The 25,460-nt window shown below is 39.4% G+C and overlaps 1 protein-coding gene across 1 annotated transcript in view; it reads left to right on the top strand.

The window, feature by feature from the left end:
* LOC307154097 (LIM and calponin homology domains-containing protein 1-like) overlaps positions 1 to 25,220 on the top strand; it is a gene marked incomplete at its 3' end in the record, with an annotated part of 57,849 nt that extends 32,629 nt beyond the window's left edge. Inside the window, exons 2-5 of the mRNA XM_079898874.1 lie at positions 15,617 to 15,687; positions 19,674 to 19,743; positions 24,992 to 25,066; positions 25,155 to 25,220. Coding sequence (XP_079755000.1) covers positions 15,617 to 15,687; positions 19,674 to 19,743; positions 24,992 to 25,066; positions 25,155 to 25,220 — 282 coding nt within the window. The remainder of the gene's footprint in view (positions 1 to 15,616; positions 15,688 to 19,673; positions 19,744 to 24,991; positions 25,067 to 25,154) is intronic.
* Between the last annotated feature and the right edge of the window lie 240 nt (positions 25,221 to 25,460).

Genomic DNA, 25,460 nt, shown 5'->3' with positions numbered 1-25,460 from the left:
GCACTCGTGCCCTACTTCATTCCACAGTCATGGTAAAAACATCAGTGTATTCACTCATCCATAAACAATATTAGATCCTGACGCATGATGACAGGATCCATGATTCCGCTTATCACTGCGTCATCAACCTACGCCTTTGTTATTGTAAGAGGTTAGCGACCGCTAGCGGCGAAAAAAAATACATATTGTAGCTTTAAATAAACTGGGCCTTGAGTTTTACATTCATCATTTGATTGTAGCCACACAAAACAAAAGTCTCACCATTAAAACCCATGTTTCAAGCACACAATTATATATAATGTTCTTATAATTATATTATAATTTTATGTAGCCGATATGACAGACTTGCGCTGCTCATGTTGCACTGAACTGTATTTCCTTTTTTGAAGTGATTACAATCATATTTCAAGCTATTCAAACCCATCATGTTGAACAGTGTGTATCTGAAGTGTCTCAGCTGATGGAAACAGTCCATTATTTATCAGCTTTAATAGATCGGCAAAATTTTCTTATTGGGCCGATACCGATAACATTAAAAACAAACATCAGCCGATACCGATATGCTGGCCGATATATCGTGCATCCCTACAAAATATTACATGTCACAGTCTCAGATGTACATTTACTGAGTAATCCACTATTTTGTAGAGGGGGTCAAAATGACCATTTTTACCTGAGAATTGGAGCAAAATTACAGGGGTGTAAAAATTACTTTAGAAAGATGGAAGCATCATTATTTTATTTGTTCACAGAGATTAGTAGATACAATATTAATGAAATCAAATATTTGAGCTGGGGAGGATTCCAGAATTTGGTTGATTTGACACAGAATTTAATTTAGGGTTTCATGACTCTTTAAGCAGTGAATGTGTGAGAAGAAGCTAAATATTTTAGCAGCAGTTTTTCATCTGTTCTCCATTAAATTCACTGAGGAACATACAGAAATCTTCGCTGTGATTCATCTTTTTGTGGTGATATTATATTACAATACATTTATTATTAACTTATGAGAAATGAGACACATGACACAACTATTGACTATTTTCTCAAAATAAATAAATAAAAATATTCATCCTGGATTTTTTTAAGATACAGCCGACATATTGTCAAGAATCATTGGTATGTTGCCATGGACAGTGATGAAATGCCCAGTTTAGCATCATTATGCAAAAATATCTGACCTCTCAAAGCTACAACTGACCAATCAGAATCAAGTATCCCAGAAAGAGAGTCTTAATATTGTCCAATGTCAACCTAATGATTAAAATGGCCAATAGTGTCTAATTCATATTGTTGTGAGTCATCTGAGCTGTAATGAGAGTGAATACAGTGTGATGATGGCTGAGTAATGCTGGGCTTTATGTAACGAGAGTGTGTGTGTGTTCACAGGGAAAACTGATCAATGGCAGGTTGTTTCTGTGTGTCTGTATTTCTCAGTTTTTGGGTTCATACGGAGCAGATTGTTCTGCTTGTGTACACAGGTGTTCTCCTGTCATCATGAGATGTGTGGTGGTTAGGTGGTTATGGAGTCACAGTGTGTTTGTCCAGTAATGATGACAGCGCTGTCAATCCGTGAGCGTGTGTGTGTGAATGTGTCGTTCTGTTCCTCAGGCGTGTGTTGAGAACCTTGAAAGATCTCAATGTTTTTATGAATTCAAACTTACCTTCGTCTGATGTAAATCTCACAGAAAATACCGGACGTTGTCAGCGTGCAAGATTTGCATGGAGCAGGAGCGGGAATAAACGGCTCGAAAACAATGTCGGCCTAGAAAATAGAGTTAAAAAACTGTTAGAACATTGAACAAATGTTGATGTTATGTTCTGGCAAACATGTTATTTAAAATGGTTTTATGAATTTACACTTACCATTTTAGTTTTCTCAGCCTCAGAAAATACCAGACGCTTTCTGCGCGCGCAAGAACTGCAGTGAGTCAGCGGGGGAAGAACAGACTCGAGACTCGAGACAGTAGTCGGTTCAAAAAAGATTTAATTTACAGGTGTCAGGAATTGAAAGTCTTGTGTTAATCAGCTCCAAATGCGAGTGATGGACGGGCCGGCTCCGTTTTAACCCCGAAATTACTGTTTTTATGCAGTGTCAGTGCCTCTGTGCTGCTGCCTGCATCAGCAAATTCATTACTGCCTTGTGTATCGACCAATCAGCGTGTTGTAAAGGCTGAATTTCAGGTACGACCAATTATATTAAATAGAGACATAGCGAATCATTTAAATAACTTGAAATTTTGAGTTCATAACACTTAAAATCTTAACCCGAAAGATTTTTGCTGCCAGATGAGTACATTAAACTCAACTGTTTAATTTTTTGATGCAAAAACTTGCTATTCTAAGTAATGATAAAGGTTGTATCAGCGATTTCAGGCCCAAACATAAATGATCACATTCATCTAATCTTTCCTAACGATCCGCTAGCTGCCCGCCCCATAAGCAGGCCGTCAAAAAACCACGTCTCTGTAGGCAGCCTATAGGCTCTGAGATCTGCACACAAAAACAACTGGTTTCACCAACCACTCAAAACCAAAATGAATAGTGTTTCAGCCAATCACCGACAGGGGGCGGGTGTTGAGGTTTTGTGCTCGTGCACGGCTGCCTATGACGGCTGCACGCGAAAACCTCACAACACCCTCCCCCTGTCGGTGATTGGTTTGAACACTTTATTTTGGTGACACGTTTTTTTGACGGCATGCTTATGGGGCGGGCAGCTAGCGGATCGTTAGGAAAGATTATGTTTGGGCCTGAAATCGCTGATACAACCTTTAAGTTATGATAACTTGATTTCTTTATTAATGACAACATTGGGGTTTACAGTGTAAGAGGCTAAGAAAATATATAACACACCATTACACCACTACCAGCCTGAACCACTGAAACACGGCAGGATGATCCACGTTTTCATGTTGTTTACACCAGATTCTGACCCTTCATCTGAACGTCACAGCAGAAATCCAGACTCATCAGTTTCTCCAGTCTTCCGTGGTCCAGTTTTGGTGAGGCCGTGTGAATCTTATTCTTAGTTTTCTGTTCTCATCTGACATGTCGTTGAGCATGGTGTGCGTTCAGAGCTTCTGTAGGCCTCGCTTGTAATGAGTGCTTATTTGAGTTACTGTTGTCTTTCTATCAGCTGAACCAGTCTGGTTATTCTCCTCTGACCTCTGACCTCTGGCATCAACAAGGCATTTTCTCCTACTGGATATTTTCTCTTGTTCGGATCATTCTCTGTAAACCCTAGAGATGATTGTGTGAAAATCCCAGTAGATCAGCAGTTTCTGAAACACTCAGACCAGATCGTCTGACACCAACAACCATGATACGTTCAAAATCACTTAAATCGCCTTTCTTCCCCATTATAATGCTCAGTTTGAACTTCGGCAGATAAATTATTTGTATGATATGTCAATAACATCTACTGTAGCTCCTAGTCCTAACTATGCACAATGTGTAAAGTTTCCAGGATCAAGTTATATTTCTGTCCTCACTGAACACTTGTACAACTTGTGAATTTATAGGTTGATTTTGTACCTATAAAATGTAATTGTGAGTTGACCTTCCCAGCAAATATAAAACAAAATACCATTAGTTTGAACAAACACTATAGCTTCACTCTCGGAATAGTTTTAGCATGTCAAAGGATAATGACAATGTTAATGTATTTGATTATGGCAGGAATAGATTGGCTACATAATGCCCAGTGTCAGATCTAGACAGGCGGAGCTGGGGAGGTGGAGGGGCGAGACCACCGGGTTACAGTGTTGAGCAAGCGAGCTCATTGGCTGCAGACACAGCAGAGGCCAATCAGCTTGTGCCATGTAATATACGATGATATCTCTACATATCAGGGATCTATCAGCACCATCAGAGGTTTCATGACTGCACTGATTATTATAAACCATTTCTTTGTAGCTTTATTGTTGACATAAAAGTATGATGCTTAGTCTGTATATATTTCAATTAGCTCGTAAAGGTTAGCCATTTTGGAACTCATATATTTCTGAAGAGCATTTTTGAAGCCCAAAGTGGGCGGAGCCGGCCGTCGCCATCTTGGCAGCACGTCACTCCCAGATAAACGAAAATGAAAAAAATCACCCCCTCACAGTCTTCGTGAAGGGCAAAATTAGCTATATAGACTAAAACCACTTTTAGCACCAGACTGTAAACGCGTTTTTTTCTGCTGTAATGTTGGGCATTTTACCATGGGGGTTTATGGGATTTACTCTCTTCTGCAGCCGGCCTCTAGTGGCCAGTGGATGAACTGCAGTTTAAGTCGCTTCAGTGTTGGATTGAAGAGAGAGACGGGAAGGTTGCCGCTTGGTTTGATCGAGTGAATAACTTAACTAGATGGGGATGGAAAGCCTAAGTCATCTTCCTTGACACACTGATTCTTCCCCTCTAGAAACAGAAGTTGGATTTCTTACTAGTTAAGAACTTTTAGGTAAAACATTCTTCCTGAAACCTTGAGATAAAAATACCCATTGTTACGGACAGGAACTGCTTCAAGTGTTTGTATAGAGTGATAATTCTGTTCTTTGGGGAAGGGGAGCGCAGATTCCTCAGGATAATACGCTAGTAATAGCTCGTCGTCATTATCTGTCATTACTTGTCAGGGTCACTAAAAGACTTCTATTGTTCGGCCCTGCCAGAGTTTGTTTGTTTAAACTCCTGCAGCTTCTCCTGTTTCTGTCAATCATGCTAGGACACACCCCCCTCGGCAACACACACACAGGTGTGCTCGGGTGAATCTCATGTAAGCTGTGCACATCTGAGGTTATTCTGGACTGGCTCTGCAGATCTGAGCGACTCTAAAAACAGAAAGTGGGGCAGAAATCCTCCAGTCTGTTCCCATCAGCCCCTGGGGCAGCGCCGATCTTCTCTGGCCTGCTTTAGTTTGTGCTCGTGGTGAGAGCATCCATTATTCATCTGAGCGCAGAGAGTGTGTAGGTCACTGTAAAGTTTCCTCTGTTCTTCTCCTGCCACGTTCATGTCTTTGTGGAGAAGTGGACACATTTACATGTGAATCTGACCAGTTCAAACATAGGGCAGCCATCACCCGTTATAACTTACCAATCAACTAACATGAACTTTATAATGGTATTGTAATGTATCCTAGGCTAAAACTGGGCCTTGTTCTATTGACCAATGTCATTTCAGGAGAGATCATTTGCTGGTTTAATCTGAGTTTAAAAGAGTGTGAGTGCCGTGGACAGATCCAGACTGTCAGACACTTTGAATTCACGTGTATTATGACATTGCGTCAGGAGCTGACTAGCAGACTACTCAAGTTAAAGCTACACTGTGTGATTTTTACCCCCATCTAGCGGTGAAATTGTATATGACTACCCAGTGAAAATTAGTTTCTGTTCCTCTCAATTCCAATTTAAACTCCTACGGTGGCCGTATTATTCCAAGATTAACATGGCTTCCAGTTATCGACTTCATCCATGACAATAATAAACAATACGTCTAAAATGAATAAAACTACAGGACAGATGTCAGGAGGTAAACGTCACCCTTGGAATCGGCTATCCCAGCATAATCAGATTAGGCTAACTTTACAATGTGTACAAAGTAAAAGCAATTAAAAATAACTAAAATTTACAGTGTCCTTTTTTTATACAGCTTAAAAAATTGCACCTTTAAAACTATTCATCACCTGTGATCCGTCGCAGCACAGATTTATGTTACAAGGTAAACAATACTTTTTCACCATTGACGCGAGGATGAAGTTATACTAGAGGTCGTTCTGGCGTTATGCACAACCATGCTATGGTTAGACAAGCAACTATAAAACTTCGAATTTACACAAATGAATTACAACAGGCTGAATTACCTGTCGAGAAGAAAGCAGGCAACCTCGGCGTCCGTTTTAAAATCTTTTCTCCTCATGAGCTCTTTCCATCTGGGAAAAGTTACTCCAGTATTGACTATGGTCTTGCTGATTTGTCTGTCACGTTGACGTTTTAATTATCTCTTTCAAATGTGAGTACACACACACACACACACACACACACACCACACTATCTTTCAAATCTGCCGGCACTCGCGAGCTCGCGAGTAATCTCCCCCTCGCATTCGTCACGGTGTCACTGAGTGTAAAGCGCGAAAGGCGAAGCTTAAATTTACAGGTATGTCCCTCTTTGGCTAATGTAGTTTCAAGATGGAGGGGCAACATGGCGACCGGCATTCGAACCCCTCACCCGTATGTACTTTCAATGGCAGATTATAAACTTAAGAGAATACTTTATTACTTGAAAGAAGTAAATATACATTAATGAGCACATATATTTTTGAAAGAACTAAGTGTTTTTTGCTAAGAATCAACTAAAAAAGTTACACAGTGTAGCTTTAAAGTTTCTATACGCAGTCACAGAGAAAACACACTAGAGCATTTTTTATGTTTTTCCCCTTTCATTTTAGTGCTACTGTGTTTTTGTTGTTGTTGTAATGATACTGTTTGTTATTCGCAAACAGTGGGAGAATGTGTTGCTGTAAATAAATTACTGAAAACAAATAAAATATATAAATAAATACAAATCATGGCCAAAGTTGTGATAGCATCCTTTACAGAGGAATTAGACACGGTCCAGATGACCTTTCGTTCTATAGGTTAAAGTTGAATTAATATAGACATACAAGTTAAAATAATCAAATATGAATTACAGATGTTGTATAAATAAAAATATTAGGAATCATATTTTTGTCAAGTGGATGGGGGCCTAAATGTCCAGAACCGGCCCTGAAAATAAGACAAAACAAAGAAATAAAGACGATATATCTGTTGTACAGCTCAAAATGACAAGCTTGATGTATCAGCATGGATCGTGATGCATTATATCTACAGTATAGTGTTGATTTCAGATCTGTTTTTAATAAAAAACAATAATAGTCTGTTTAGAAACCAACATGATAAAACACACACATGCATGCATTGGTATTATCATTAAAAAATACTTATCATATATATATATATATATATATATATATATATATATATATATATATATATATATGTATGTATGTATGTATGTATGTATGTGTGTGTGACTGTATCTGTATAAAAACTTGTAAAGATATTACCCTATAATATCACAGCCAATTAAATTCTGATTAAAAAAAAAACTATATTTTCATCTGAATATTCTATTTAGCTCATAAAGATGTTATGTCAAATGTATTGAAAGTATATAATTCATGCTGGTAAATATACCAGAGTAAGTGCTTGTAGTGTTGCCAGATCAGAAGATGCTGAAGACGTCTGGACACTGACACACACTGCCATATGGTGAGAAGCTCCATCAGTTCCTCTCTGTCACCGGAGAGAATCGAGCCTGAGCTCTGAGACGGTCGAGCCTCTAACCTTTGGCTGAACCGCCGGGATCCTGGAGCTTCTCAGACCGCAGGAAGAAAGAGAGCATTCTTCTCCTCGTACACTAACCCTGCTGTCTGACTCTCCATACTCTATAACCCTGCTGTCTGACAGATCCTCAGCTCAGAACAGTTCACAGCAGTAACACACATCAAGTGCCTTTACCAGTGTCTTTAAGAACACTCTGAGAATATGCCATGGGCTTCTCAGTCTCTGCTTCTTCCCTCTCTCTTCTTCCAGTGCTTTCTGTCTGCCGGTCAAAAAACAATAATTATATGAATAACGCATAACATTCTCTGTCACACTGAAGGTCTAAAGGGGCCTCAAACTAGATTTTGAACATGGACAATAAATTGATGCATTGCGATTCATGGATCAATTCCATTTTTTTCTGAATGCATCACGCTTTTCTCTCGAATCGATTCTGAGCTTAGTTTTTAACAGCAGATTGTGCTCTAGGCTAGTTTTTAACCGCGCACGCTCAAATGCTCACGAAGAACAACACTTGGCTGTTGTACTTGCACCTCAGAATGCTTTTATGACGTGAGATTAATGTAAACATCCCACTGCAAACAACCTTTTCAAACTTTATGAATGGTTATATTATGGAAGATTCAAGTGGTGTGTGTAAAGCATTGGAAGCCAGCAGATTACGGATGTTTCTAGAGCACGCAGTGCCATCTGCTGTTAAAAACTAATCTCAGAATCGATTCAAGAGAGAATCGCGATGCATTCAGAAAAAAATGTAATCAATCCAGAATAATTTCTCAATTCATGATGCACCAATTTATTGTTATTTTCCTTCGAGTTTTCAGTGTATAGATGACATCATTGTCAAAATGATCCCCATTCACACAACTAAAAACACTGTATTCTGCTGCCAGGCCAGTAGATGGCGATAAAACACTATAGACTGAACACGGTATACGCATGTGCATGACGTCATCGTCTTCAGAGTTTCTCGTTTCTGTTGTTTACATGAAGACTCTTTTCAAAAACTTGCACTTTGAAACGCATTTTCAAAAGTTTGTGTTTTCAGGCACCCAAAACACCGTTGTGTAAATGAACGGCCAAGGCGCATAAAGTTTTACGTTTTTAAAAACGGTTGAAAACATTGTTGTGTAAACAGACAGTATCGATCTTCTGTTGGTCACGTGCTGTAACACTCAGCTCAATCGGTTGAGATACAAGAGTTAAAATTGGCGTCCGATCAAACTGTGTGAGGATGAGCGTGTTTAAGAATGATGAGACAGACAACAGAAAAAAGATGAATAAATAAAGTGCATTTACAATATTCACAAGGAACTTAAAACAACACAATAAAACTAGAATAACTTAGGCTGTTAAAAGCGTGGAGTCTGTTTGCACCATAAAACAGTCCATAAGAATCCTGGCGTGTTGCTAGTCCCAAAGTGAATGTGAGTAATGTCCACCGGTGTATATACAGTACAAAGTCCACGGAAGTGATGATCCAAATAGTGCTGGAGAGAAAAGTCCAGAAAGGTAACTCCACATCCAGTTTGCTGGTGATCGCCCTTTGATCGTAATGTGAGCAACAATCATGTTTGCATGCCATGCTGCCTCCTTTATGCTGTCTATTTCCTGTTTCCTGTCATGTGAGTGATCAGACCTATAATCATTTAAAGACATATACACACAAAACAGATAAGAGGGAAAAAAATGGACTAAAATGACTAAGACAACATGTAAACCTAATTAAAACATTAAAACTCTAATACAGTCAGTCAGTTGGATTATTGTCTGATGGCCAGGACTGCACATGAATGAATGATGCCCATTTTCTGATCTCACAATACCTCTTCATGAAAACTGTACAGCAATTAAGTGTAGCTGGAAGCATGATAATTGCTTGAAGTAGCAGACTTGATGATGGTGTTTAGACTCTGTGGTTTTCCTTTCAGATTGCTGGTTTATGAAAATGATCTTGAGATCACCATGGAAACAGGTTGGGTCTGTTTCTGAGGGTTTGCTTTGGTGCTGTTGGTAATTTTCATCAGTAGCAGGAATCCGCTCTGATTGGACACTGGTGCCTTTGAAGCTAGTTCAAAAGTCAAGAAGTTTTCCAAGGACTCGGCAGTGAGATCATGCTGTGATATGAGGATTTGTATGGAATAGATCAGTGAGAGGCTGGCGTTTCTGTTTCCATTCAGTTCTGTTTATGTGTCAAGTATCGCACCTTACAGAGAAAGTTTGAGTAATTCGTATCGGGGCTTGTTTAATTCATGAAAATGACTTTACATTATTCAGTTTGTTATATGGCTACTGAATAAATAAATTGAGATGAAGCTGAAGTGATTGTATAATGTGAGAAGAGAGGGAGTGAAAGAGAGATGAAACTAGTGGTAATTATACAAAAATAACGCTCAATGCCTCAAGTCATAATCAAATATGTAATAATCTTTAATAATAAAAATAGAATTTGCTTAATTTTTTTACAAAAAAGGCTGTATAAATGCTACAGTAAAAACCTGTTAACTGTAAGTGATCTTACTATATATAGTAAAAATTGGAAAATCATTGTAAAACTAAGTTTAATATCGCATTGTCATTATTATTATTATTTTTTTTGCAAGTAAAAAAACTATGAATTACTACATAATTAATGGTAAAACAGTAGATAAGCAATCCAAACGAGAGAACAGGCATAGAAACAACATACAGGAATGCTCTTTGAATTGAATTGAAGCCGAAGCAAACAAGACTTCACATCGTTGGCTAATGACAACCAGCTGATTCCAATGATGATTGACAGAGGATTGTGGGAAATGAAGTCCTAGAACCAGGCAGAGGTCAGAATCTAGGGAAGTGGATTTTTTTCCCCTCAAACCCCAGATTTCATTAGCCAAGGTTAAGGTGAAGGCTGGAGTTGGAGATCAGTGTTTGGTGTAGGCTGTCAGCACTGTGATTGGCTTGACCAATGAAATCTTCAGAATCGGCTGCTGGGTGGAGATTGTGCTGAACTGGTTTGGGGAAACAGGAGAGGCAGTGAGTTTGACATTCCTACAAATCACATTCATTTTTATTTAAATATTTTTTTCCTCTATTTCAGTTGAAGAATTTCTTTTCCTTATTCTTTTCTTTTCTATTCCATTATTTTAGTTGTTTGTCGCTCTAATGGTCATTATTCATAGAAGTGCTAGTTTTGATTAAGTTTAATTCATCACGTGGCAAAGCAGATTGTATTTGCCAGTGGGTTGGTACAGTATATTAACATTACATCACTTATATGTTCAGTTATAAACTGTAAAACCTCCACTGAAACATCATCATCATTTTACAGTCGTCGCCTTCAGGTTTGGAGAGAGATGCTTCACTCAAACATCTCCTGCTGTTCAGATCATCATCAGCATGCTGTTCTTCTCATGAGAAAATCTCTGCCTTGGTTTTGCTTTAGTAACTTTTCTGTGTTGTGCCTATCTGGATTCCTCCTGCTGAGCACAACAAAGCCGGGGAAGTGGTAAACTTGGACACGGATGCGTGAGAATGGGCTGTTGTTATGTCATTAAAGCGTCCGCCGGGAGCAGAGCCACAGAAAAAAGGAAACATCTTTTGATTGTTTAGGGAAACAATGCGGACGCGCACTGGGATGCATTCCGCGCGCAGCAGCATTCCAGCGACTGTGGAGCGGCCCGGGGCGACCTGCGCCGCGCTTTCCATTGTGAAGTAATGCCATGCGTCGGCCAGAAGCTACTGTGTGTACGGGCTCATATGCTGATGCTCTACTCCACAAACAGCTGTTCTTATGATGGACAGCTCTCTCGTAAATATTCTTTATATGTGTTCGGTTGAATGGTTTATCAGGCACACTAAATGTTCCAGATCTTCCACAGACCTATAAAATACTGCTGGCCAGTTCTGGAGGGTTTTTATTAATGTTCCCAAATTTGTTCAAGGGTTTGAGAGTTTGGACTGGACAGGGTCAGAATGGGTTTCTTAGGTAGGTCCATGGTATCAAGAGTGAAAGTACCAGACAGTAGATCAAACCGTTTTCATGGTATTTCAGCACTTCACAAATGCCCTATTATCACTTGAGTAAAGACACTGTAACTTGAATTCAGCCCTCCAAATGTAAGGCCTGTTCTGTGTTTGTTATGAATACAATTCATAGCTGAAAATGCAGATTTACACATCTAAGTTGAACCAAAAAGACAGACAGCTGTGCACATATGAATGTATTTCTCTGGGTCAACAGGTTTTCTAAAGTCTGTTGCCCCCTGATGGGCTTTGAGGTTAATGTCAGTTTTTAGAGTGAGAGACTCCATCTCAAGCTCCCTAGAAACCAAGGTAAATATGCATCACTTAGTTTCTCAGAAATATGTAAAATGTCCACTTGCATGAAAGGATTTGCAGTTAAGGACACACATGGTTCCAGCTTATCAAAGTCACTGAATCTGTCCTCAGATTTTTGTCCAAGCCTGTTCAAGAGTTCACAGTACTGATGTAATGCCCTGTCAAAGACCTCAGATGCAGAAGCATCGACTGCATGGATGGAAAGTGATGTAATTTCTTCCCCTGTAAATACGGCTGATTTTGGCTTTGAATGCTTTTACAGCACTGATCATGTCACTGATTGTCTTGCGTTTGCCTTGCAGTTCACAGTTCAGATGATTCAGTTTCCCAGTGATGTGAGTTAGGAAGGAAAGATCCAGTAGTCATCAGTTGTTACCAGCTTTTCAAATGGCACGTTCTTGTCCATTAAGTACTTCTTCACCGCATTATAAACATCAACACTCCTCGTTGTTGTCTTGAAGGGGAATTACTGTCAGAAATTCCTCTTTCACTGAAAACCATTCTGATGAAAACCTTGAGCTGCTCCACAGACTCGTCACACTGGATGGAGAAGCATCCGCAGGAACCCAAGTCTTTCTCCAGCTGCTCCATTACGCTCGCTGACAGCCATGACTCGTCTCGTTATTGTATTATCTCCGAGTTGAACATCGGAGAGTGCGGACATTATTTCATTTCCACTCTTGTGATCTTTAAACAGAGAGTTTGCTATCACAGTCATTGCTCTCTTGACATCTCAGAATGTTTTTTTGTGTTTCGTCCAAAAATTTGCAACTCAAAATGAAGCTTCGGTTGCAGCTTGTGATTTTTTTTTTTTTTTTTTTTTTTTGCTGCCTGCTAACTTTTTCTTTCCTCAGTAATGCACCCGGTGGATAAGGCCACTGAAGGTCTCTTGGGTTGTGGTGAAATGTCTCTCCACACTGTGTCTCTTGGCCACCGCTCTACAGATGAGGCACAGCTTGATCTTTGACATTTGTGAGGAGAAATTCTGTCTCCCACTCCTCCTTAAAGTCTCGTTTTAGCATGACCTGGTGCATTATCATCCATGATGAATCTTTTCTGTTGTTGTTGTTGTTGTTGTTATAGTTGAATTCACCTTATTTATGCCGTCAGACTGCCACCTACTCACAGAATAGCCTACAAGAAGCATAGCATACCTCAACGTATGTTGATGCACACAAACTTCTAAATATTTAAAGTCCCCCTGTGGTGTAAATCCAGCTTTTAATGTTGTTTATATGTCTGTGTGGTGTTTTTAATATGCTTTAAGTCAAACCATGTGCAGATTCATAAGTCAATTCAAGTCAAGTCATCTTCATTTATATAGCGCTTTTAACAATGTAGATTGTTCCAAAACAGCTTTACAATGATAATAGGAATTTAAAGTAAAGTGTTTTGGCTTTATAGCAGCTCTAGAATAAAGTTATCCAGCAAGTCGACACCATTGCTGAGTATTTTCTCCTTAAAACTGCAGTGAACCAAAGACAGTCTCAAAAACATGGCTTGAAACCAATCAGGGATGCGTTTCCTGAAAGCATCGTTAGCCAACTATGGTCGCAAGCTCCGTCGTTATCAGCAGTTCAACGAGTCTGTTTCCCGAAAACATAGTTCAAACGAACATGAACATTCGCAAACAGCATCGCAGAGTTGTGTGTTTGGAACGACGGATCTCGACCTGTGGTTAGAAGCAGTTTCTTGTTTGCATGACATGTGGACTCAATAAATCCTTATCTTGAGCAAAATAAGAAAGCTGACATTCAGTACGACCTGTGTCTTTAATTTAGAATACATACAAATGTCATTTACGTCTTTTAGTTTGTCAAGAGATTTAAAGCACTGTTTTTGAAGAGTGTGCATGTGTGAACGAGCTCTAGTGCGTAAGAACGAGCCTATGATTGAATCTGGAAATAAAGCAAAATAATTGAGAAAAATGAGAAATAGTCCTCAGATGTCATATCTGTAATTTATACCAAAATATCTAGCATTAATTCAATCTTAAACCGATTCATTAAAAGTAGTTATTACTCCACCACCTGTGTGACGTCATTAACCAACGCAGTTGAACAACCAATTTGCAACAATATAGTTTTGCGAAACAGTCGTGACTAGCTCGTTGATTTCTTCAACGATGCAACGTACTATGGTATTGAATCAGCGAGTTACGGCGTTGTAAAGGAAACACCTGGTAAACGTGTGATCGTCAACGAGTGGATCTCTGAGCTGGTGTGAGTGAGTGGAGGCGGGGCTCATTTGCATATTCATAGAACTGCGTATACTAACTGAGGCAAGGGTGTCAAGGAAAAAACGTTTAAATATGTAATTTTGGTGATCAGAGATTAGTTTTAAGGGATACAATGATTGACTACAGGGGGACTTTAAATTGACTGTTTGCAGAAATGATGGTATCACCACATTTTTAAAATTTCAGTACAGAATTGATCCCAAAGCACCGGTACTTTTGACTACCTTATGAACAGGTATCAATATACAAGCCAACACTTCTGTTGAAGCCAATCAGGCCAGATCATGTTTAAATGGAAAATACAGTGTCCATTTTTATTTGGCCGAGCCAGTATATAATGGTCTATCGTCTGCTCTAGTAGCTAACTTTGCTAAATGAAATGATTGGTATTTGAATGTCTAATAAACATTTTATTCCACATACCTCCCAAACTTTGGCAAATCTGCATTTAGATCTTGTGAAGTGTTCATTTGTGTTCAGTATAAATACATTTGTAGAGTCCAGCTGTTACTGGACAAATTTTACATCCTTGATCTCGAATTATGCTGCATTACATTCATGTCATAATCATGGTGTAATGATCATTTTGCATTACCTGGTCTTTATGAGACCAGTGCACACACACTCACTGATCCTCTCCTTCTGTGGATGATTCTGTACAGTATGAATCAGCAGAAGAGAAATGACTGAGACTACAGTGTTTAATCTTGGCCAGTGTCCTTTTTACTAAATACATTTGGCATTATTTAATTCATGTAAAGAAGTGATTATTTTAACTAAGAAAAATGCTACTAAAATATTTATTCTTTTAAAGAGAATATCAGAATAATAAAATATATAATTTTTTCCCCATTCCACAATCAGAGACTTTTATTTTCACACATGTGGTTTGTTTTTCTTCTTCTATTCACAGTTCATGAACGACTGTAGTGGACACAGACACTGCTTAAGTATAGTGTAATTTTAGCTTTGTTTGTTGGGAAAAGCATAAAAAAGTTATATATGCCAGAAACTCGTATTTCGTAGAAACTGCTATTGTGGTGTCTTTGTCTTCTCCTCAGATCCGAGGCTCAAGTGTGTAACTCCAGCCAATCTCCTGCCAAGTTGTTCTTTCTGGACTATAAAAGCGTTTAGTACATCTCAGCTATTTTGAGGAAGGATTGTAAAATGCACTTAAATAAATGAGCTGCTTTATTATGTAGTAATTCTAGCACTATATAAACTGTGTATGCGTAACCTGCTTACGTTGCCTCTGCGGGAGGAAAACACGAGCGGCACAGAAGGTAAATCCCACATGTCAGCAATAATTAGCATGACACTCGCCTGAGAAAGAGATTTAGCCGGAATGACGGCCGCTTACTCCAAGCCTGTTAGAGAGAGAGACTCTCTCTCTCTCTCTCTCTCTCTCTCTCTCTCTCTCTCTCTCTGCTCTCTCTCTCTCTCTCTCTCTCTCTCTGCTCTCTCTCTCTCTCTCTCTGCTCTGAAATAAGCAGTGGAATAAGCTTTGATTTGCGCTGTGTCGTAGAAGGTCATTTCCTGTTGTGTTGTTGATTTCCATCTTGAATTTCCTCTATTGTAATGCCAGAGTCTTCTCTGAGAAACGCTGGTATAAACACTGAAAACTACACACCCGTGTTTTTGACTGCTGTGTGATAAACACGTGTGTGTGTGTGTGTGTGTGTGTGTTGCAGGCGGTGACCGGCAGGAGTTTCTCTGACAGGGACTTCAGAGCTGGACTTGACAACGGCATCTTACTGTGCGAGTGAGTAACTCTCAAAACACACACACACACACACACACACACCCACCCACCCATCCATTTAAAGGGGCAGTGTGCCCAAAAAGTTTCATTCTGTCATCATTTACTTACCTTTTCTGTTTTTTTGTGGAACAAACATTTTGCATATGTTTGTGAACGTTTTTTAATGCTCGTTTTTAAATGTGTCTTCTGGAGTTTGTCTTGTTCTGGCAGATGTGGTTTTCTTTAGCAGGGACACGTCTTTCATCCTCCGTCATCAGAGAGACACTGCACAGTAAACATGACTGTCTTCAGCTCTGACAGCTTTAATCAGAACTAGTCTTATACGTTCTGGACTTTAGACATGTTTAAGGCTTGTTCTGGAGTTGTTCCTTTGGTTCGAGATGATTAGTACAGTAGGTGTGGGACTGATCCCTTCTCACTACCCTGAGGAATATTCACTCCCACTTTATGTTCGGTGTCTTTAACTACTATGTTGTTGTATTGTGAAACACTAGTGCTGGTTTTGAGGTGGATACGGGATTATTATAATTTCACTCAGAAATGAAAATTCAGTGAAGAACACTGGGTCTAATGATGTTTGACCCCAACGCAGAAGAAATCAGTCATACGGGTCTGGAATGAGTAAATGATGACAGAAGCTTTGGTGAACTACCCCTTTAAGTAATAACTTTTGATATAATATATTAAAATGTATGGTGTTGTCCTAAACTCATTTACGAGCATTGAAATGGACGCAAATGTTAAAAATATAAGCTGTAAACTGAATGTGGGCCGCATATAATCTACTGTTGTTATGTCTTGGTATGTTTGAGTTCATCTTGATCTACATTTTATTTCTGGGCAAATCCAGTCACTGTTTGAGACGCCGTTGAGACGCTGTTGAGTCGTTGTTGAGATCTCCAGGAGTCACGTGTGTGAACACTGGCTCTTTTGCTCAGGGTAAAGCTGCAGGAGACGTCTCATTTCATATGTGTAGCCTTGTTTGAGGAGAGCAGAAGCTTTGAAGGCCAGTTTTCATCAGCGTTTGTTTCCATTAGACTAATTGTTAACATCAGTGTTTGTGTTGGGAGTTTTAGATCAACACTGCTTCTCATTAATAAATATGTACACACAGACAATCCCCTTTCCATAAACACACACATTACCTTGCATTGTTCTTAATGCTGAAGATCTGCTCGCTCAGACAGGAAAGATCAGTCTGACTGACATGAAAATCAACCAATCACAGTTAGACACTTCAGGACAGGTGGATCTGAAACACAACTGGATCCAGCCTACAAGTTCATGGTGTTTTCTTGAGCTTGAAGAAGCTGATCTTCTGAGGAACTCTTGTGAGGACAGTTTCCCATCACATTTTTATTGTCTCACACAGGAAAAACAAGTAATAAACATCTGTGAATGCCTGTGAAAATGAGCTTCTCCAGCACAGGGACACACGGATAACATTCTGATATAATTGCATTTTCCCCCACCGTATCCAGCAGACCTTTATTTGATGGCATGTATGACACTAACAAGAGCTGGACATACAGATGTTTCCACACTAAAGCACACGCCATCATCTCTCATCCCCTCAGCGCCACAGTCGGACCGTTTTCTAGATTCAGTCGCGTTGTCTAAACTATCCCTGTGCACTCGGATCTGTGGCAGCGACTGTAAACGCTGTATTCTGCTGTCAGGCCAGTAGATGGCGATGTCACCTGTAAAGAAACACTACATGCCTATAGACTGAACACACATGCGCATGACATCTCCGTTTCCACAAATAGTTGTTTTATGCACGGAGACGATAACGTCATCGCTTTCAAGAACTTGCACTCTGAAACACGTTTTCAAAGGTTTGCGTTTCCAGGCCCTCAGAATGCTGCTGTTGTGGAAATGAACGGCCAAAACGCATGTAAAGTTCTCAGTTTTGAGTTGAAAACGGTGTCGTGTAAACGGCCCTTACGCTTTTTTAGCAATGAAGAATTTTGAGGTCACAGTATCCGAATCTGAACACATTGGTCAAAAATAGATGTGTTTCCAATCTTTTTCTTATATTTTGCTTATATTGATGGCTATTACACTTCAGCTCTGAACTGACTCTATGCTGCCTCTGTTATATTAGAAAACAATGGAGGCTTCATAGAGAGGTGTGTGTGTGTGTGTGTGTGTGTGTGTGTGTGTGTGTGTGTGTGTGTGTGTGCTGAAGGTTAGCTCAGATGAAAAACGCTCCGACCCAAATCCTCCTCAGGACATCAGGAAGTTGATGGACTCTAGAGTCACACACACGGTTTTAATTCTGACGAGCTGCTCTTCAGTTAGTGATGTTTTCAGGTCAAGGCTACTATATAAGCATGATGTATGATCTTCAGCATTAATGTGTGTCCTCAGCGTGACTTCTGTGTGTCTGGCCCGTGAAAGCCCTCATGTCTGATTCCTTTCAGACGCTCCAGGTGTTTCCTTAAACATTTCTCCAGCGCGACACCAAAAACATACAAACTTCCTGAATGTTTTACTACAGAAAGGCGTTTATTTTGCTCTCCTTCCTGAAACCTGACAGCCATGGTTCTGCACATTTAATGGTCTATCAGATCATGTTGTGTGTGTGTGTAGTCTTTAGTCCTTCGGGATCTGTACACTGTTGAGTTCAGTGTGCTTGTCTTCAGTCAGAGCCCCTAAACTGCACATTAGCTTTCTCAGCCCTTACTCAGTAAAAGAAACTGTGTTTTAATCTAAACGAACAGTCTGATTATCTGTTGAGCACTTCACGTCTGTTGTTATTCTCATGGACCGGTTGAACAGCCAATCAGAATGATTTCTCTCAACGACAGGCTTTGCTGCCAATTCAACACACTCAATCGCCCAAAAACCACAGATGCTGGTCCAACTGGTGCCGACAGAAACTAGGCCAACAGACGGCTGAAGGTCAGCATGCGTTTCATGGCCTTTACTCCAACAAGAATAATATTTAAGGGTCACATTATGACTTTATGCCAGTGGTCTCTAGCATGGAGCCTGTGTGGAGCCTGTGAGTTGCCCTAAGCACATTAATAGCTCCAACTTTCCATTAGAGATCCGCTGTAAATCAGGGCTCCAGACGGTGACTAAATGGTATCATTTTGTGACTTTTTTTGTGCCGGTGTGACTAAAACTATGTACTGGTGCTACTACAAAGTTACCCAACTCTATTTGATTATGTGCTGTCATTTGTGTTGCGCATGAGAAACATCGGATAGCAAACGCTTCAAAAGCGGAACAAAACTCATTTGAAGTGCGCAGTGTGGAGCATTTATCCGTTTGGCCCAGTAAACAGCGAGCGAGTCCAGAGCAGTGCTGGCAAAGCCACGAGAAGGCAAGCCTGCAACCTTTAGCCAAAGAAGCTGACGGCTAATGCTAACGCTGGTACGCAGGGAAGGAGAGCAGAGGCCGTTTGTTTTGATGGATGTAGGCTTCACTACACTGAATAAACCACTTTTGTGAGGAAACACCTTATCATTTAAAGTCCCCTTGTGGTGAAACTTTTTCAGGAATGGAAGACTGAACCAGGGTATGAAGATGTTTTATTATTTCCCATATGATGGTGATTAAAAGTAAAGTAAAAGTAAAAGCACGTTATATTCATAATTAATTGAATACTGTTGAGTATATCAAACAAGTAGCCCTCTAAATTATTGTATCCCTCGAGGACACCTTCGCTCACAAAAGGATAATCACATTTACACCTTTTTTTCTGCCTAACACTCGCTAAAGAAATCTTACTCCAACACAAGAAAAGGAATTTGTTTGGAACTTTTAATTTCTCTTTGGAATGTTATCAGTATCTGAAGAGCGTCTGGTGTGAGGAAACCTGATCGTGTGTGTTGCTTGTTCATGCAGACAGATGTGGAAACCTCCATTGATCGTGACTCTCTCTCTCTCTCTCTCTCTCTCTCTCTCTCTCTCTCTCTCTCTCTCTCTCTCTCTCTCTCTCTCTCTCTCTCTCTCTCTCTCTCTCTCTCTCTCAGACTGCTGAGCTCGATCAGACCAGGTCTGGTGAAGAAGATAAACCGGCTGCCCACTCCTGTAGCTGCTCTGGTAAGGGTTTCTAGTTTCTGCCCTGTGTCCAGTTTGTCCAGTTGTCCAGAGTTTTGCACTGTTAATTAACAAGACAAAGAAACATTAGTGCTTTTGCCACTTGATCTAGTTAACTCTAGGTAAAGACACACATTGCTCATAATTTACCTGGGGTAAACAATTAATCCTGGGTATTCATAAACTGGCGCTAACGTTCTTATTTATTATATATCTATAAAAGCTCTAGCATTATGCACCTTGTACTATATATGAGCAGTATCACAGGAGTAGCAGTGCGATATGGCTGTATATCAGCACGGCTGTGATTCGGCTGTGGGTAATCACTGATATACAGCGAGTTGAGCCCAAGCCTCCGTTACTAATTCTGAAACATCACTTTATAACTAGTAATGAAGGAACGCTGAGTCGCTTCACTAATGCTTGTTGTATTATGTAGAGTACAGTATTGTGGTTTTATGAGATAGAGATCGACTAAACGAGTGCGTTACCTGCATCTGATATAGCATTCATTCTTCAGGTCCATGTCCATAATATTATATCCAAAAAATCAGTTTGAATGTCCGCTGAGGAAATGTTCGTCTTTGTCCTTCCCATGACAGACAGCGCTAAAACAACTTCCTTGTTCTGACTCACTCATAAAGACAGTCTTTGCCTCTAATGGCGTAATAATGTAACTTTCACTGAAATCCATATCACAATCCTTTCTCAATAGCAAATACGACATATTATTTATATAAAATAAAATTCATTGAATAACAATATTTAAATTAACAATATAGCCATTATAAAAGACAAAATGGAAATAAACACAAGCAAATAATTCAGTCAAACGTACAAGCTGCGCTCTTAGTAAAGTTACAGGATTCAAGTGAAATATAGCCTAAATATAGAGTTATGATTAATTTTATTCTTAATTTTCCCCTTAACCGAAATCGATTTGCTCTGGAACATGTAATAGATTAATAAGACCAAAGATTGCCCGTTTGAAATACCACAAATGAATTACTGAACAAAATTATAAACGCAACACTTTTGTTTTTGCCCCCATTTTTCATGAGCTGAACTCAAAGATCTAAGACTTTTTCTATGTACACAAAAAGCCTATTTCTCTCAAATATTGTTCACAAACCTGTCTAAATCTGTGTTAGTGAGCACTTCTCCTTTGCCTGAGATAATCCATTGACCTCACAGGTGTGGCATATCAAGATGCTGATTAGACAGCATGATTATTGCACAGGTGTGCCTTAGGCTGGCCACAATAGAAGGCCACTCTAAAATCATCATGTGAAATGTTTTCCTGCCACTGACACATAAGATGCTCTTATCGGAACATTTTCAAGTTAAATCTCATGGTAAATCTGCCTGGAAACATGTGAACAACACTTTACTTCCTGGCAGACTGGTGAAAGTGTGTTCACTGACTTCAGCTGCTGTCTGATTAGAACTGCAGACTCAGGCAGTGCTTATACAAATGATTATACATTTTACTTCTTGAAATAAATGATGCCTCTCTGACACAAATATCTGGCTGCACTGTGATTAATATGTAAATGTTTCTGAAAACAGTTTACATCGTTCACAGAATCCCTGGGAAAATCACTTGATGTTTATGTTTGAGATATATAAGAATGGTCAGATAATCCAGCGTCAGAGTCAGTGTGGCGTTCGAGAGCGTTCACGTTCCCCTTCGACAGAGATCAACACATCTGCAGGGAATCTGATGAATCTTCTTGAGTTGCTTCATGGCACAGGTTTGGTAGCTTGGTGTTGCCAAAGCTTTAAGGTCATCGTGTGCTTTCAGAGTTCAGCTGCAAGCGGATATTAGTCAAAATGTTAAACTTTATATTGGGTTAAAATCACGCTGAGGTTTCAGGCTAATGAATGCACCTCTTGTTTTCTTTAAGGGTGTTCTTTCAGTTTCGCCCTCCACCTCCTTTTGTCCTCTGACATCAGTGCCGAGTCCCGTGCGCTTCTCTGAGTGAATGAAAACAAGTGTGCACTAGAGAGGGTGGCGACTCTGGCATAATAGAAAACTTAATAAGAGTTTGAAGGAAGACATTGTAAAAATAACAGGTGTTAATCAGCCGGTGCTTAGAATGAGTGTTTTGAAGGAAGTGTGGTTTGGCTGCGCCGTCTTATCTTCGCCGTCCACCCCTCCTATGGCTCGTAACAGGCATGGGTAATTACACCCCAGCATTCCTCAAATCTCTCTCTCTATCGCTCTCTGCCTGGTTTCCCCCGTGTCTCGCTGTGATCCCAGAGCTACAATTACACCACAATATCTTATTGCACATTAAAGCCCTGGAATGCATCCTCTCGCCCGTTATATCAGACAAGATCTCTTGTGTTTGCATTACATTAACTCTGCTCCAAACTATAACCAACTGGATACCTACTGTATGCATCATATGCACACTGCAAAAGATGTTGCAAATGGTTGGCAGCAACATTATTACAATATATTTAAAAATGGACAATTTTTTTTTTTTTTTTATGGAATCTTGCCGTGTTTATTCTATATGATTTATCGGTGCACATCATTATTGTGTTAAATTCATGTTGAATCAGAATAACTTCCCCTCACTCTTGCGGCGACAGTAATTGGAGACAAGTGACTGTGTTTATTTGAATCACTGAATTGATTCTTTCAGAAACACTGATTCATTCAGGAGAGAGTCATTGAATCATCCATTAAATGGATTTGTTCAAAAATGCTGATTCATTCAGGATCAAAACAAGTGACTTTCTTTATGAGTTCATCACTGAATCATTCTTTCAAACAATTTGTTAAAAACGGCTTTTTCATTGATATATTTATTTATTTTATTTGACTATAGAAATATGTTTGCTGATATTTAGAAAAACATGCTAACATACTTATTTTTCAGAAAAAACTGCTTCAGCAAGTTATTCTACTTTAAAATGTGCGTTTCATGTCAGAATTTCTGTTTTTGTTTTGGTCTGTGACTCCGCCCACTACAAATTCACCCAATAGTATTCCGACACCCCGGGTTGCCAGTTAGTGGAAAACACAGCATATTGCAGCCATGGAAGCCAGCAAACGAACTGGGTCAGAGATGGCAGATTCTACACGACCTAAAAAGCCTCGTCATCCATCTATAAAGCTCTATGACCTAGGCATATTAAAACATAATTCAATTGACAAACTTGCAGTGCAAGGCTTGCCGCTTTCCACAGTCAGTTGGGCTCTTTTCTGTTGCGTGTCCTCAATCTGGAAACCCGCGTGAGCGTCGAGTCTGAGGAGGGGGGCGGGAAAACAACTCTCTCCAATATTTTTAATTTGGACTGCAGTACCAATATCAATAGCTAGCTGTCAATATTACAGCTTTAAGAAAGAAAACGCTTTTCTTAGAAACATAACGGGCAATTCTGCTGTGACTTTGTTTGGAATTATTTTTGTTGGATCAAAAACACACATGCAATACAGTATATGTCAAAGGTTACTCAATATTAATATCAGCACAGCTCCTTGTGTTATATTATTGTTTTAGGTCCCCCTGTAGTCAATAATTGTATCCCTTAAAACTCATCTTTGATCAGAAAATGACATATGTAAGCGTTTTTCCTTGAAAAAAAAAAAGTATTCATAGCTTAAAATATCTTGAATGTAACTCGACACCCTTGCCTTATTTAGTATGCACGGTTCTATGAATATTCAAATGAGCCCCGCCTCCACTCACTCACTCACTCAGCTCAGAGATCCACTGGTTGACGATCACACGTTGATCTGATTGGTTACAAGGTAGTTTGTGACGTCAGAAACACCAGCGATTTCAAAGCGTGTTTTTGAGACTGTCTTTGGTTCACTGCAGTTTTAAGGAGGAAATAAAAAATGCAATAAAACAGAATCTCTTGATCAGTAACAATAACAAATAATTACAAGTTTTGTAGTTGCCGTTAATGATATGAAAAATCGTCACTTGCAGCAGCATAATCATGACATTTTAACTTTGCGACAAACACTGGATCAAGACAAAAAAATGGAAAAAAAGAAAACCAGTGAAAGCAAATATAGTATTGACAATGATAATGTAAAATTAATTTACCTGTGAATAATATATTGGACACCGATAGATATCAATTTAAATCTAATTAAAAATAAAATATTTTACCCAATGTAATATATCAGCCCAATATTTGTTTATTCTTATTAGAGTATTGTTAACTTAGCAACAAATGCTGTTGGATCAATTGTGAGTAAGGTCTTAAGAGCAATCCTGTTTTCCCATTTATTTTAATATGTGTTTGGCCTCCTTCCCTTATAACGTCTCTGGCAAGCGCATCTTACTTACTAGGGTGATTTTGTTGTCAGATAATAAATTAAATGGATTACAAAGCATTCTGGGAAGATATTACTGTGGTTGCCTTTAATCCATTTATTGAAAAGATTTTAGCTTTAAGGGAAATTACGCAACTTTGCAGATGTGTCTGTTATACGTCCCAGGAGATTCTGACACAACATGAAGCATTTCAAAACATAATGTCACAGCATGAATTATTGCAATCATTGCATTTTCAGACAGACTCAAGTCTGTCATCTTCTGAAATAATGAATTGGTTCCAGGTCTTTTTGGCACTTGAAGTGCAAAGCAATCGTCAAGTGCAAATTGCACAAACATACTTTAATCTGTTATCTCCTGCATCAAAATAAAACAGGTTAACTCCCCCTTCCTTTTCCTGTGTTGTTTTTGGATTAATGAGTCTTACTCCAGACACACTGTTTCATAGTCTACAGTTAGGCGGTCTCCAGTTCGTCGTGGCTTGTTGTTCATTTTGCATAAACTCCTGTAATACAGCAGTGTTTTAGTTCCTGAAGCGCATACCTGGAATGTTTTCGAGACTTTGTCAGAGTTTTCATAAGGAACTTGAATAGATGGATGTTCTCAGCTCTTATCAAAATAGCCAAGAGTTATCAATCATAATTAAAATGAACTGGGTAAATAATCTCAGTACATAGCTTCAAGAGATTTTCAAAGGTTCTGCCAAACGTTTCAATTCTTTTAATGGTAAGATCAAACCGAACACATCCATAAATCTCGCATATGTTTATAGCAACCATATTATTTGCAGACGTTCTGTTGGAAACATCTGAAAGTTTGCACTTAAAGTCATATTTTAAATCTATAAGAAATGTGTTTTCTATTGCGTCGAGTGTCAGCTGTCTGCTTCTTACTTTCCCTGTTTCTCCAGTGATATTATGTCTCCTCACCAGTTCCCTATTCTGCAGGTGTCAGCGCATTGTTTGCATGTTATTCCTGGCGGGGAGGCTGTATGGATGGAGGGGAAGGAGAATAGGGAGGAAGTGCGTGTTATTGCACATGTTGAAATGCTGGAGACTTTCAGCTTTGACACTGTTAAATGTGTTCAATCATATTTCTGCCCTTCTGAAGGATCTGCAACGTTCCAAACAAAAGCAGACGGATATCTCCATTCCCAATGTGAAGCAGAATGGATGAGTGAAAACACGTTTCTTGTAGTGTACTTGGCGCATCTCCATCTGGCTTCACCGTGGTCTGGGTTCAGCACATGCCAGCTGTGTGTAACAGCAATGCCGGAGGAGTAACTGTCTGCCATTGAACCACTGCAATAGTTGAACGTTGTTCTTCAATATTGTCAGTTATTCAATGTTTCACTGTCTATTCTAATACATCAGTGATGTTAGTAGTGGGCAGCAAGTAGCAATTCTCCTAGTTTCT

Source organism: Squalius cephalus (assembly GCF_949319135.1).
Source record: "Squalius cephalus genome assembly, contig: scaffold_72, whole genome shotgun sequence".
NCBI lineage: Eukaryota > Metazoa > Chordata > Actinopteri > Cypriniformes > Leuciscidae > Squalius > Squalius cephalus.
This window is presented reverse-complemented; position numbering and strand designations above follow the sequence as displayed.